The 14,335-nt window shown below is 46.0% G+C and overlaps 1 protein-coding gene across 13 annotated transcripts in view; it reads left to right on the top strand.

Moving 5' to 3' along the window:
• The window catches only part of Kiaa1217 (KIAA1217 ortholog), a 479,642-nt gene that overhangs the window by 182,428 nt on the left and 282,879 nt on the right, over window positions 1-14,335 (top strand). For 11 of the 13 annotated variants that reach the window (XM_050152641.1, XM_050152630.1, XM_050152627.1 and 8 more), the window contains one exon: window positions 349-632. The exons of 1 other annotated variant lie outside the window; for it this stretch is intronic. In XM_050152641.1, coding sequence (XP_050008598.1) covers window positions 519-632 — 114 coding nt within the window. In that variant the 5' untranslated portion in view covers window positions 349-518. Of the gene's footprint in view, window positions 1-348; window positions 633-12,721; window positions 12,878-14,335 lie in introns of those variants that run through there. One more of the 13 variants, XM_050152636.1, reaches the window with a different exon arrangement.

Raw genomic sequence — 14,335 nt, forward strand, 5'->3', positions numbered from 1 at the left:
TTTATTTATTATGTATACAATATTCTGTCTGTGTGTATGCCTGACGGCCAGAAGAGGGCGCCAGACCTCTTTACAGATGGTTGTGAGCCACCATGCGGTTGCTGGGAATTGAACTCAGGACCTTTGGAAGAGCAGGCAATGCTCTTAACCACTGAGCCATCTCTCCAGCCCATGAAGTACATTTTTAAAATCACTTCTGATTGTAGATTTTTTTTTCTATCTTGCAAAAAAAAAAAAGAACAAAAAACAATTTTGTTAAGTTACATTGATTCATTAGCAACTGCCACAAACCCGAGACTCCTGTGAAACCCTTAATTGTGAATTGCACTTTTGTTCTTCATCTTGCAGAGCAAGGGAAAAGCAATCTTCATGTAACGTCCCTGGAGGATGCAGCATGCCGCCGGCCCAGGGAACGCCTGTCTAATGGACACAGCCGGGCTCAGGTTTCCAAGCCTGCCCGAAATATCCCCAGGAGACACACGCTAGGTGGTCCCCGAAGTTCCAAAGAGATCCTGGGGATGCAAACGTCTGAGATGGATAGGAAGAGAGAGGCGTTCCTGGAGCATCTAAAGCAGAAGTACCCCCACCATGCCACGGCAATCATGGGTCACCAGGAGAGGCTGAGGGACCAGGTAGGAACACACTGTCAGTCATCCTGGTCTTGCTCATTCATTTAAAAATATTTTTAAAACTTGAAGCACTTATTCACCTGTGTGTACATATAAGTGTCTGTGTGAGGGTATGCAGCTCAGTCGGATGTGCGGATGCAAACCTATACATGGGCACAGAGGCTAGAAGGTGTTCTCAGGTGTCCTCCGCTGTCATTTTGCACTTATTTCCAGGAACAGTCTCCCGCTGAACCTGGGGCTGACGTTTTCTCACTAGACTGGCAGTCAGCAAGCCCAAGTGATCTTCCAGTCTGTGTCCCCCTTGGAGCTGGGGTTATAGGCATGACACCGAGCCATTCCTCTAGCCCACTCAGTCTGCTTTGTTGTTGCTGTTGCAGTGTTGAAATTAGAACCCAGGGCCTTGCCTATGCGAGGAAAGCATTTTTACATAGATTATTCATTGTTTTCTTAAAAAGAGGTTTGTTCATTATTAGTACTATTATTATTATAACTACTACTATTACTATTGATGATGATGATGATGATAATTTTTCTTTGTTTGACATGGGTTTCACTGTGAAGTCCTGGCTGGCTTTGAACTCTCTACGTAGATCAGGCTGACCTCAGACTTACAGAGTTCTGCCTGCCTTAGCCTCACAAGAGCAGGGATTAAAAGCATGCACCACCATGCCCAGTCTGTTATTAATGTTTTTATTTGTGTGTGTGTGTGTGTGTGTGTGTGTGTGTGTTTGAGTTTATGTGTACTCCCTGCATGTATGTGCTTACAGAGGCCAGAGAGAACACTTGTGAGCTGCTGTGTGGGTCCTGGGAACCAACCTGGGTCCTGTACAAGAGCTGTCTAATGTTCTTAGCCCTTGAGCCTTCTTTCCAGCCCCTCACATCTCATTCTTTAATGAGCAAGATGACTTTGGGGTTCAAAGTGAAAAGATCAATGGGTGTTCCTGTCATGGAGTTGTTCCTGATTCCTGGCTTAGCTGTTGTTTTCCTAAGCAGCATATCAAGAGAACAGAGGAGTCTGACCCAAAAGGAAGGCTCACAAATCAAGCAGTTCTCCCCAAATGACCTTCTTTTCAACCACAAATGCATCAAATGCACAGGGCATGAAGGATTTTGTTTTCTGAGTGAGACATTGTGCAACTGCACTTCATCCTGAGAAAACTTAAGTGCTTGGCACAGTGAATGAATGAATGAGTGAATGGGTGAATGAATGAATGAAGGCAAAAATCTCTGAGGACACTTCAAGGTAAATAGAGCAACTACGAATAGACTTGTGACAAGCCTCTTCAAGCTGACGTCAGACCTTTTGCTCCTGTTCTTTTTACTTCTTTGGTAGAAATCACAGATGCTTTCTTTTGCATCCTTGCTTTCTGCTGTCTTCAGCTACCTGTTTTCTCTGGTTATCTTGACAGCCACAAAGATATCATCCAGCTGCGTGGCACAGGGTTTTATTGTTCCTGGGCTGCGTGCAATTACTTTTTAGCAGACTGAGCGGGTTTAGGGTCACAAGAGATGTGTGGCTTCCTCTGGGGCCCTCACTGGCCTCTTATCAGATTGACCTTTGAGGCTGGAGACTGCCTGGAGGGGAGCAAACCGAGGGCCCTCTACCAGTATTTCAGTGGGTGGGGAGCAGGCAGGGGGAGGGCACTACAGACTTCCGGGGGCTGAGGCAAGTCTTCTGTCTGGACAGTTAGATGCCACAGTTCTAAGTCATTCAGCTTTTGATTATTCATAGAGATGGGTAGGGGCATCATGTGGTACAATTTCAGTCCACAGTTTGTCCTTAGTTCCATTTCTCCCTGAAGTGGACCGTTCTCTAAGGACTCTATCAGACTGCCTAAATCTGTGAACCGTGCTTTCTTTTTCACATTCGATTTCCTTCTCCTTTGTATTGCAAAAAGGCAGATTGTGGGCTGAAGAGGAAATGGGAAACCTCCCTGACCTAAAGATGGGCCCATAACCCACTCCTGTGTAAGGAAGGAGGGCTACATTTCCTTTGAAGGAGGCTCGGCAGCTCTCATGTGCATTTGAGCAATAGGATAAGTGTTTTTTTCTCTTTGTCTCTGTTTTGAGAAATACTATAATTGATACAAAGCTATTCATAAGGAAGTAGCTTAAACTCAGTAACGATTACATATCAAGGAAAAGCTGGGATTGAACAAAAGAAGTGTGAACTGGGAATCCTTGTTTATTTATTCCGCTATTCTAAATGATAAAGGTTGTGGCCTGTAAGTTTGTTTTTTGTTATTATTGTTTGTTCGTTTCTTTCTTAGACAGAGTGTCACTATGCAGTCCTGGCTATTCTGGAACCCCTTATCTAACCAGGATGGTCTTGAACTCACGGGGATCTGTCTATTTCCTGAGCCACGTGCTAGGCCCAGGGACAGTACACTTGAAGGGGATGGAAAGAAGGGTATAAAAGATAAAAAATCTGTGTTAAATGGGAAGGGAAATGGGTTAGTGGCCTACAATACTGACCTACTGTCCCCAACAACACCTCCACCTCTGCTGAGCTATGAGGGGACCTCGCAGCTGTACTTTCCTGGTGAGAACAGAGGCCAAGTCCCGTCTCCACCTTTTTGTGTCCTGTGCTGACTATCTAAAAAAGGGAGACTTTGAAGGCCACATCTGTGTGCACTCAGGCTGCTGCTGAGGTCCTGTGTGTCCATCCCAACAGCAGAGAAGCCTTGGGGGACTTGGGACATTTCTTCTGACTTCTCCTCCCTTGTCTCTCACCACCCCTGAGTATCTTTCTGCCTCGCTGTGTCCACAGACCTTCTGACTGTGGCTTTTCCTGTCTGATAACACCATCTGATGCCTATCTCCAGACTCTGAGCCTCTAAATACCAGCTACTCCTTTGTGGGCTGTAGTCTTGGCTGCCTCCCCAGCATGGCTGAAGGAAAGTCAAAAATGATATATCTGGCATTTTAGATGCCAGTCTGGTAGTAGGAATCCAGGAATCTTATGATTCCTTGCTATCAAACACAATGGAAAAAGGAATGTGCCCCGCTTCAGAATCTTAGTTTAAGTACTAGAATATTCCTAGTAGAGAATTTAAAACTTAGGTTTAATTTTTAAAAATTTATTATCTCACGTTTGTGTGTACACACTCAAGTATGGAGGTCAGAGGTCAGCTTTGTGGAGTTAGTCATTTCCTACTGCCTCTCTCTGGGCTCCTGGTAGAGAATGTAGGTTGCCAAGCTTGTATGGCAAGCACCTTTACGGATGAGCCATCTCCCTGGTCCTGCATTTGAGCTTCTTATTTATTTATTTAGGCCGTGCATTTGAGTTTCCTATTTGTTTGTTTAGGCCCTGCATTTGAGTTTCCTATTTATTTATTTATTTATTTATTTATTTATTTATTTATGTGCGTTGGTGTTTTGCCAGTATGTATGTCTGTTTGAGATTGTCGCATTTTCAAGAACCGGAGCTACAGACAGTTGTGAGCTACCGTGTGGGTGCTGAGAATTGAACCCAGGTCCTCTGGAAGAACAGTCAGTGCTCTTGGCTGGAGATAGCCATCTCTCCAGCCCCGCATTTGAGTTTCTAAAACTATGAATTCATTTTCTTGACTCTCAATTATTGAGAAGCCAAGAGATTACCTTAAGGTCCATCCAAGTCCTATGCAGGTGCGCACTTTGCAGCCTAATGCACATTTGCAGAGGAGTGACTGCACCCATTCCTGTCTCCACTTTGCAGCACAATGCACATTTGCAGAAGAGTGACTGCACCCATTCCTGTCTCCACTTTGCAGCACAATGCACATTTGCAGAAGAGTGACTGCACCTTTCTGTCTCCCTCCGCATTCTTAGGTCTTTTCAAACAGCTACTCAGCTACTTAGTTCTTATGTGTGCAGACAGGAGTATGAAGGTATGTGGGTGAGTGAGCATATGTGTGAAGGGGCCAGGACAACTTGGAGGAGTTGGTTCCCACCGTCACCTCATTAAGGCCTTCTGGCCACTGTCCCCACCTGTCCTGGAGAACTGTGATTATAGTCGCTTGTCACAATGTCAGACTTTTTATGTAGGTTGCAGGAGTCACTTGCACTTTGACTAGTGCATCTCTAGGCCCTCTTGGGCTTTTTTAATTGGGCAGAGCCATCAGACAGGGGGCCCCATTGCCTGGCGGTGGAGGGCAGAGTGTGGTTGGAGTGCAGCCTTCACTATAGGCTAATTGTGGAATTTGGCACTGATGACTTATTTTTCTCAGTCATGGCTTAGTGAGATGGCAACTCTTATAAAGGAAAACATTGAATTGGGGCTGGCTTGCGGTTCCAGAGGTTTAGTCTATTGTCACCGTGGCGGGGAGGATGGCAGCACACAGGCAGACATGGTGCTGGAGCACAACTGAGAGTTCTACACCTGGAGTCACAGGCAGAGAGAAAACCACAGGGCCTGATGGGCTTTTGAAATCCGCAAGTGACACACTTTCTCCAAAGCGATGGCACCAAATCCTTTCAAATAATGCCACTCGCTGGTAACCAAGCATTCAATTCTATGAGCCCGTTGGGGCCATTCTTATTCAAACCACCATAAGTGGGAAATTTGAGGCAAGTAGCTGTGGAACAAGCTTTCAGTGTTGGGACAGGGTTGTTTCTCAGTGACAGTGCTTTCCTAGTCTGAATGAGATTTAATAACTAGCAATGTGCAAAAAATGAGAAAGAAGAAAAGACAACAGAAATACTCATTGTTTGCAAAGTTGATTTGACCCACACATTTAGCAGTTAGGGTCTTGTGTTCTCTGAGAACGGTGTTAGGAAATGATTCCGTGTACCTCAAAGCATGAAGATCAGCGCATGGAGGGAGCTGTTAGCAGGGAAGAATTTCACACTGAGATCAGAAGTTGCTGCAGTCTCAGAAGGATGAGGGACCTCTGTTTCCCTGGTTAACCTCTGTGTCCTCGAGGTCTCACCTATGGCAAGGATCCTGATAGATGGCGATCTTCTGGAGTAGGGAGGGTCAGAGAGATAATGCCAGACAAGAATCGAGCAGCCTAGGAAGGGCGGAAGTGGACCTTGGAGAAGAACATCAGTGGATACAAGGAGAGGGAAGCCAGGTTGTGCTAACAGAGCCTTGAACGCCAGCAGAAAGTGTGGATCCATGGATCTGAGCCATGGTGTGGAATCATACTAACGGCAAAGTTACAGAATCACCTTTCAGTGACATGTGGGAGGGTCGATGAAACTGGTGGTGGCAGCCTGGGTGTCCAGACAGATCTGCAGTGATAAGGTCCGGGGTGGCAGCCTGGGTGTCCAGACAGATCTGCAGTGATAAGGTCCGGGATGGCAGCTACGGTCTGGAACCTAACCAGAGACACATACGGACATACCAGACATTATGAAGGAGACGAGGACAGTAACAGACTGGAGGAGAACAAAGGTACAGGAAGGGCTGTCACAGGTTCAGAAGAATAGATGTGAACCTTGATTTCAGAAGCTGGAGGTGGCACACAGCTTTAATCCCAGCACTTGGGAGGCAGAGGCAGAGGCAGACAGATCTCAGTGAATTCAAAGCTAGCGTGGTCTCTACGTGATGAGTTCCAGGACACACAGGGCTACACAGGGCCTCTGCCTCCACCATCCATCCACCCACTCAAGAAACGAAAAGACCTGGTTTCGGGTTTCATTCTATTTTTCAGCCTGTGCAGGGTCCTTCAGCAAGTCACCGAGTAGTCCACGGTGCTCGGAAACATTTAGACACTGGAGAGCTGGGAAAGAGGGGCTGGGAGATGTCTGAGTTTGTGATGCTCTACTGGCTGTGCAAGCATTAGGACTTGAGTTCGGATTCCCTGCAGACACACAGACAGCCAAGTATTGTCTGTAACAAGAGGGAGGTGGGGAGCAGTGGGGAGCTCAGTGAGTGACTGTGTCTCAACATAGAGGGGAGATACGCAACACCAACCTCTGACCTTCACACGTGTGTGCACACACACACACATGCACGTGCACACCCCCAACATATACACACAAACATATTCACAGACACTACACACACAGTCACACACATAAGAAAAAGGGGGAGTGGGAAAGTACCGTTAGTGGTAATAACGAGAGGACAGAACTGGCACCAAGGTGTCAGCCCTTGCGGTCTTGTGGATGGGGATGACTTTGGTGGGGAAGCATCGGGTCTGGAGCCTGTTCAATAGAGTTTGGAAGCATCTCTTTGGAGCACAGCCTTACTGCAGCCCCACTTCACATTCTCATCTCAGAGTCTTTGGCTTAGCCGAGCTGCTCTTTCTCTGTCCTCCCAGTTCCCTTATCTGTGGTTTTCCAGGGGCACCCACAAGCATGTCTTTGTGGAAGGGTAAACCTGAGCCTTGCTTGTTCTGGTCTATGGGATAGACCTTTGAACTAGGGCTGATTTTTGAGAGTGTGGGGCAAACAGCAGGCATTGCCCTGCCAGTTCTTACTCCAAAGAAGTGTTTTTGCACGAATGGCGTGTGCAATGGCTTGGTTTCCTGAGCCTTTATTGGCATTGCTCCTAGGTCAGTGATGCTGCTCAGCCGGCACCAAGATGCTGAGGCTGGACAGGAAATGCAGTGAAGCCATGGCCCAAATGTGCTGGGAGACGGGTGAGCAAGCCTGTATTTTATGTCCCCCTTGTTTTTCTCCTACTCCGTTTCTTTGCTCCTTCCTTTTTCTGTCTTCAGATTCTTCAATGGAACCGGAACTCTCTCCTGTGCAAAAGCACGCTAAATATAAAATGTGTGAGAAGCGTTACTGTTTAAAGACCCAGTCCTTTCCCCCACTACTCCATGACACATCCATGTTTCCTTCTTGATAGGAACAGCATTTTCATGTCCTGTAAGCTAGTAGAGAGCAAGCAGTTTCTCTCAGGTCTCTTTTTTCCATTATTTTATCAAGAATCAGCTCACATTTCTCTTTTCAGGTAATCTTTCTCATTGTTTTTAGCTTCTATCTTCAATAATACCCTTCCCTGGGTTTTAAAAATTATCTTGCCTTTTATAATTTCTTTAAATGAGTTTAATTTTTAAAAAGATTTAATTTTGCATATTTTTGCTGCATTTTTGGAACATGTGTTTACCCGGTTCCCATGGAGACAAGAAGAGGATGTTGGATCCCCTAGAACTGGAGCTACAGGTGGTTGTGAACCAGTATGTGGGTGCTCAGAACTCCAGGTCCTCTACACGAGCTACAAATGCTCTTATCCGCTGAGCCATCTTCCCAGCCCAAGTTTAATTTTCAATGGCATTTTCAGTTGTTTTTTTTTTTATTATTATGTGCATGTGTACATGCACTATGGTGTAACATGCAGAGGTCAGAAAACAAATTGCACAAGTCAGGTTTCTCCCTCTGCCATGTGTCCTCTGTGGCTCAAACTCAGGTGGTCAGTCTTGGCGTCAGGCACCTTTTCCCACCAATCCCTCTCACCAGCCCCAAATGAGCTTAAATTTAATATTTCTCTGTGTAGCCCTGGCTAGCCTGGGATTTGCTTTGTAGCCCAGGCTGGTCTCAAACTTGTAGTGATCCTTATGCTGCCGCCTGCTGCGTGCTAAGACGACAGGCATGCCCTGCCACTCCCAGAGTCCGTCTGGATCTTCACAGGAGAGTTTACATGTTAACATTAAGCACACCATCATCACTTCATTTTAACTTATCTCAAAGCTGTCTACTCATCTCTGATCACATATAGCTCAGGCTAGGTAAAGCCTGACAGGCACTTGAGTTTACTGCTGTTGGCAAGTGTGTTCGACATGGCAGCAAGCGACTCCAGGTGAGATGACTTACATGCCTAGAGACCCATGGGAACTGGATCCTATGCCCAGAAAACCAGACTGCACACATGCAGCCTGCAGTTATGAGATCCGTCAGTCAGGGCTCTGCGGAGCCAGAGTAGAAATAGGAAAATGCTCTCTCGTCGGGAGAGCTCAGCCATTGCTCATTAAGCCTTCTGCTGATTGGATTATGGAGGGCAGGCTGCTTTCTTCACACCCTAATGACAGATGGGCGTCATGTCTCAGACATTCCTTCACGACAAAACTGAGGCGGGTGGTTCAGGGAATATCTGGGCATCTCCGCTTAGCCAAGTGGCAACTCAGAATTAACTGTCCCCCGGTACCTTTAAGTAATAGTAAAGCGAGAATGTGTGATTTCGAAGAGAAATCAATGACATCCCGCCACAACCAGAGCATCAGGGTTAGCTGGGGTGAAGGGTTTCCAGGGTTGGCTTCCACCATCTCCCTCAGAAGTTCAAATGCTGTTTTTCTTTTTCTTTTTTAATATTTATTTATTATGTATACAATATTCTGTCTGTGTGTATGCCCGCAGGCCAGAACAGGGCACCAGACCTCATTACAGATGGTTGTGAGCCACCTTGTGGTTGCTGGGAATTGAACTCAGAACCTTTGGAAGAGCAGGCAATGCTCTTAACCTCTGAGCCATCTCTCCAGCCCTCAAATGCTGTTTTTCTTCTGATGACACTGAAGTATGATTTCCAACTACAGAATACGTCCTTGCTTCTTTTAGTGGCCATCAGTGTTTCTTTGGATGAGGTTGCAGTGATTTCTAGAAAGAGCGGGGTTTGTTTAATGAGATCTCGTCTTCATCCTTGCTATCTGCCTGCCCTGAGGTTATGAGGGCTGATCCCAGAGTTAGGATGTATCAATGCGCTCTGCAGTTTGTTCTGACTTGCGTACACCCCGGAGCTAGAGCAATGCCTTCCCTCTGAGCAGCCCCTGTTGCTGATGCTGCTTCCATCTTAGACTGTCCATGGACGGACAAATCCCAGAATCCCAGTCATCTCTTCACTCGGGATATCAGGAGAATGCACAAAAAGTCTGTTTGCCCTTTGCAATCTAATAAGGATTTTGAAGTTAGCTACGGAAGAACCCCACTTGGCCTGGCTGAGTTTAGTGAGGATTTTCACATCCCCTGTCTGGAGTGGGCTTACTAAGCTAAGGGTAATGCTACCTGTAGTTAAACACCGGTATTCTGGGGCCAAATCTTGGGCTTTCCCAGATTTATATTGAGACTCCAACTCCTTGTTTCTGGGCAGACCCACCCAACCCAATTCCTTTGAACCCATCTACACTTACAATGGGACTGGTCCTCCTTAGCACTGGAGCTGGCACTGGAGCTGGGAAGCTTACAGGAAGTAAGGGTACATTATTTAACAGAGGGAGTATCCGCTGAAGTACCTTTCGCTGGGTGACAGTTTCTAAGGCGTAGGTAAGAAACCTCTTCTAGCAGGCCACGCGCACCCTGAATTTTCAGAGGCTTTATTTCTGAGAGCACTTCGGTTACAGCATAGACTTGTTGAAACAAACTCAAGAGTGTGATTTGCTCTCCTGAATCAATTATAGATGACTGTGCTGTCGCTAAATTTAGAACAAAACAGTCTATTGCATTAGTTATTTTTCTTCTGATCACAACGGAGGACCTGGTATAAGAACCCACGTAGAAAAGAGATTTATTTGGGTTCGTAGTTTGAAGCAAACTTTGTTGTGGCGGAGAAGGTGTGCATGCTGGGCAGCTACGGTGTGGAAACTCGAGGCTGCTTCCTGGTGTTCTGGCCGAGCAAGGAGGAAGGAAGGGTAAGGAATACAGAGAGCAGAGAGCAGCTAGGCCAGGGATCTCCAGGCCCCACCAGTTGCCAGCTTCCCCCAACTTGGCCCTACCTCCTAAAGGTGCCTGGGCCTCTCAAAACAGCGCCACCTACTGGAGACTCACCATTCAGACACACGAGCCTGTAAGGAGACATTTTACATACAAACCTTTACATTATTTTTGTGTGTATGTGCCTAAATTTGGTTGTTGGTTTAGTGAGATCAGGATACTTTTAAAGTGGTAGGCAGCTCTGGGCTTCTCTCATCTGGGGACTCTAAGAGAAGTCCTTATTGGTCGGGCTACCTCTAATCAAGTCTTGGCATCTGTGCCAGCCTTCATGCGTTGACCTTATTGCTAAGATTGCTGGCGCATGAAACTAAATCCGCCAAGGTTCCCACATCCAGTAATGATGTCATCTCTAGCATTTACCTCTGCTTGCCTGCCTGTGAATGGGTTAATCCTGGCTTTTGCCTCCGACTTATTTCTGTAATTATCCCTTGTGCCTTTCACATGCTGATTTTTTTTTTTTTTTGAATCTCTTCCAAGCTTGACGTGAGTAAGCAAAAGCTGAGATACTGTCATTTCCTAAATAAGCCAAAGGGAAGATCTGGCCCATTATAGGCCCTCTGCCTGCTGAATCTCCGTTCATATGCTCCTCTCTAATGGAACCTCGAGGAATAACTGTAATTGAATAGTGCCTCCACTCCATCTGTAGATTCCACCAAATCAAACCCAGATCTGGTTCTTTCTTGATTTTGTTTGTCTCATGTTGTGTTTGTGCCCCATTGGGTAAAGCACAGGCGTGGGTTTCATCTGGATGCATTTTCACCGCACAGAGGCAGTAATTGACTCTCTGACAATAGGCTTGCCTCCCAGGAGTATTCCAACTCAAGCTGTCATATTAAACCCGGCTAGTTCGTGGTTCCCTTCAAAGGCAATGTCCCATCTGTTGACTGTGCACTGGGGTAATGCAGAACTCAGAATTTTCAGTGGATGGGATCCAAACCCCTTTCTGTTCCCTAACAGGAAGAGCCGTTCTAAGTGTTTGGAGCCAGTGCTCTGCTCTCTGCAGGAGACAGCATGAGTGTGGCCGCTGTAAAGGCTAACGCTTGCTCTCTGGCCTCTGAGGGCAGCTGCTGCTGAGCCTGGTGCAGTTCGCCGCAGGATGCTAGGGAGTTAGGGCAGGCACTGCTGCATCCAGCACCGTGGTATTGTGTCTGATCCCGTCAGTCTCACGGAAGCCCTTTATGCTCTGGCTCCTGACAGCCAATGGTTCGTGAACTCCTGTAGGTTTGAACCAAGTCCACGCAAACCTTTCCAGTTCCTGGAGCTCACCAGTTTTAAAACTGGAAAACACAAGGTTTCCGCATTACATTTGGTAGTGGGAAAAAAGAATGGTGAATTCAGCATTATAACCAAGAGGGTTTGGGGACAAATTGACCAAAAATGTGTCCAAACCTTTTGGTAGTTGGAAAAGATTCCATTCAAAAAATTGAGATGGTGGAGAGATGCCTTAAAGTTTAAAAGCATTTTCTGATCTTAGGCCCCAGCACCAGTTCCCAGCACCAACATGGTAGCTCACAGCTGTCTTTATCTCCAGTTCCAAGGGATCTGATGCTGGTTTCTGGCTTCTGCAGGCTATGACCACACACACGGGACACATACAGGCAGAGAAGCTAGCAAAGAACTTATACACAGAATAAAAATAACTTAAATCTTTTTCAAATGTGAGGTAGTTAAAACCGCAGAAGTGCATAAAAGCTTGTGTGTCTTTTAGAGCAGAGCGTGCCCCCAAATCCTCAAATAGATGCTCAACGCTAATCCGGTTACCTCCATAAACCTGGGGGACATGTGCGTGCATGCCAGGAAAGGGTTAAACTTTTCCCTGCACCTCCTCCTACCCCCTCTGTAGCCACAGGCCACTGGAAATGCAGGCAGCTGCACAGGCACACACAGACACAGGCGCTCAGGTAAGGAACCTGTTTTGCAAGTTTTCCTGGTTAAAAGTAGGTAGGGGGTTGGTGGGAGAGCCGAGCTGGGAAAGCCTTAGAAGTGTGGATTGAAGATTTTTAAGAACCTGAGTTTTCAAAGTAACTTTGCCCGGCAGGGAGAGAGGCACATGTGCCACTGTGACTCCCCCCCCCCCCTGATTAAGTGCATTGTTAGACAGGGAGGGGCAGATTAACGAATGCCTATAATTTTGATCATTGTTTTCTGCAAAACAGCTCAGGCTTTGAAAATGAAGCCGCCGTTCTCGGCTTCGTTGCTGCCAACAGCACAAATTACAGCGTGCAAAGATCCCAAGCCCCTCTGAAAAGGTTTCATTAATGAACAATCTCGGATGATTGTTTAAGTCTTTACTTGACAGGTAACGTTGGCATGTAGGCAGGTGGGGTTAGGGTTTCCATGGAGATTTATGATGTCATGCTTGAAAGAGCATGTCAAGACAGCCAGTTTAACAAGTAGTTGTTCAGAAAGTCCTATAGGCTACAAGTAGGCTTTATGCAAATGAGGAGAGTTTCACTGGGAAAAACTGCAAAAGAAAACAGCAGAGACATGGAGGGGGGCTTACCTGGCAGCTCTGAAGGAGGATGACCCGGCAGTCCATTGGAAACGGAAAGTTCCAGAAGATTAACTAGATTCCTCCTTTCACTGTCACCTCACCTGTGGAGTGTTTGGGACAGGTAAATACATGGCTTTTTCTTTGTTTGTTCCTTCTCCCAGTTATTGCTAAAAGATTATTTGGAAACACTGTGGTCTGCTCTAAGCATTGTTCTCTTGGCAGGAAGAATGGAGTCTATAAGCATGGCTTTCCCACACAGGGTGTTCCAGCTCCAGGCTTGTTTTAAGGGCTTTTTGTTGTTGTTATTGAATGAACTGAGATTTTTGAATAGAGCTGACAAACAAGTGATGTATTATACATTATGCTGATTGCACCAATGCACAACGCCGTAAGAACCACGGATAAGGACAGATAAGGACTTAGAGAGTGGCTGAGAACGGAGATATTATATGCATTTGTTGACCATTTCCAGATGCCCTGTGTGTGGTGGGGGGAGGGGCGTGTGTGCACGTGTGTGTGCATCTTAAGCTAAGGCTCACGCAGTTCCAGATTTTAATTTTGTAAAATATGAAAAATAAAATTCTTGGAACACCCCAGAAATACTACGGGAATCATTTACAAATGGCCGTTTTGTTTGTGGGTACACCTGCATGATTTTTCATAAACACATTTTCTAGGACTAGAAAAGACTAACCATGCTGCAGTTCTTAGTTTGTGGACGTTCAAGAAAATAATTGTGAACAGCAAGAGGACAGATGAAGGCTCCGTAGGAGAAGAGAGAAATGATGGTGGTTCAAAAGCTTGCTTCTGAGCCGTCACTTCGGCGGTGGGGGCAGGTGGACAGCCCAGTAAGCCTTTGCGTGTAAGCCCCTCAGGTGGTCAGAATCAGGAGTCAACCAAAAGCAGCTCTTCCCTGGGTGTTTGTTAACTGTTTTGTGTCTTCAAGGGAACACAGAGAAAACTCATTTGTCTCTTTCCTGTAAAGCATGGATCAAAGCCCGGGCTCAAGCTACCTGGGACATGGGAACTTAAAACTTTTGAGACAAAAAAACTACTTAAAAGCTAGCAGTAGGCTTTAAAATGTTTGGAATATGTAAGCCCGGAATCTGAAATCCTGCAGTCTGAGAATGTGGATTAGCACCGGAATTGGCATTCAGTGAAATGTTTTCAGTTGGTGCGGACGGTGACAAAGGAGCCCTGGTTTCCTCACTCACTAGCTCTGTGACTTGGGCAACGTAAATTCATACCCTTAAGCCTCCATTTTCACCTCGTACAGTGAGGGTGGCAGTCACGGTGCTGTGGAGCAACTCTGAGCTTTGATGCCTCACACATGATGGGTCGTTTTTACTTAGAGACACGAGGTTACAAAGAGTGTGATTGCAAAGTTCTTTCTCACTCCTCTTTTCTATACTTCTTGTTATTACAACAGCCAAGTAAAGACTTGTAGATGAGTATCTCTGACTCAGGAGATGAAGGAAGAGAATATGATACATTTCTGTAGATCCAGTATTGTTCTGTGTTATAAATATAGAGAACATGTTTGTCAAAGGAACAAAGATATATATTTATAATATATATA

Source organism: Alexandromys fortis, unplaced genomic scaffold (genome assembly GCF_014885135.2).
Source record: "Alexandromys fortis isolate MF-2015 unplaced genomic scaffold, M_Fortis_MF-2015_v1.1 scaffold_54, whole genome shotgun sequence".
In the NCBI taxonomy this organism is placed as follows: domain Eukaryota; kingdom Metazoa; phylum Chordata; class Mammalia; order Rodentia; family Cricetidae; genus Alexandromys; species Alexandromys fortis.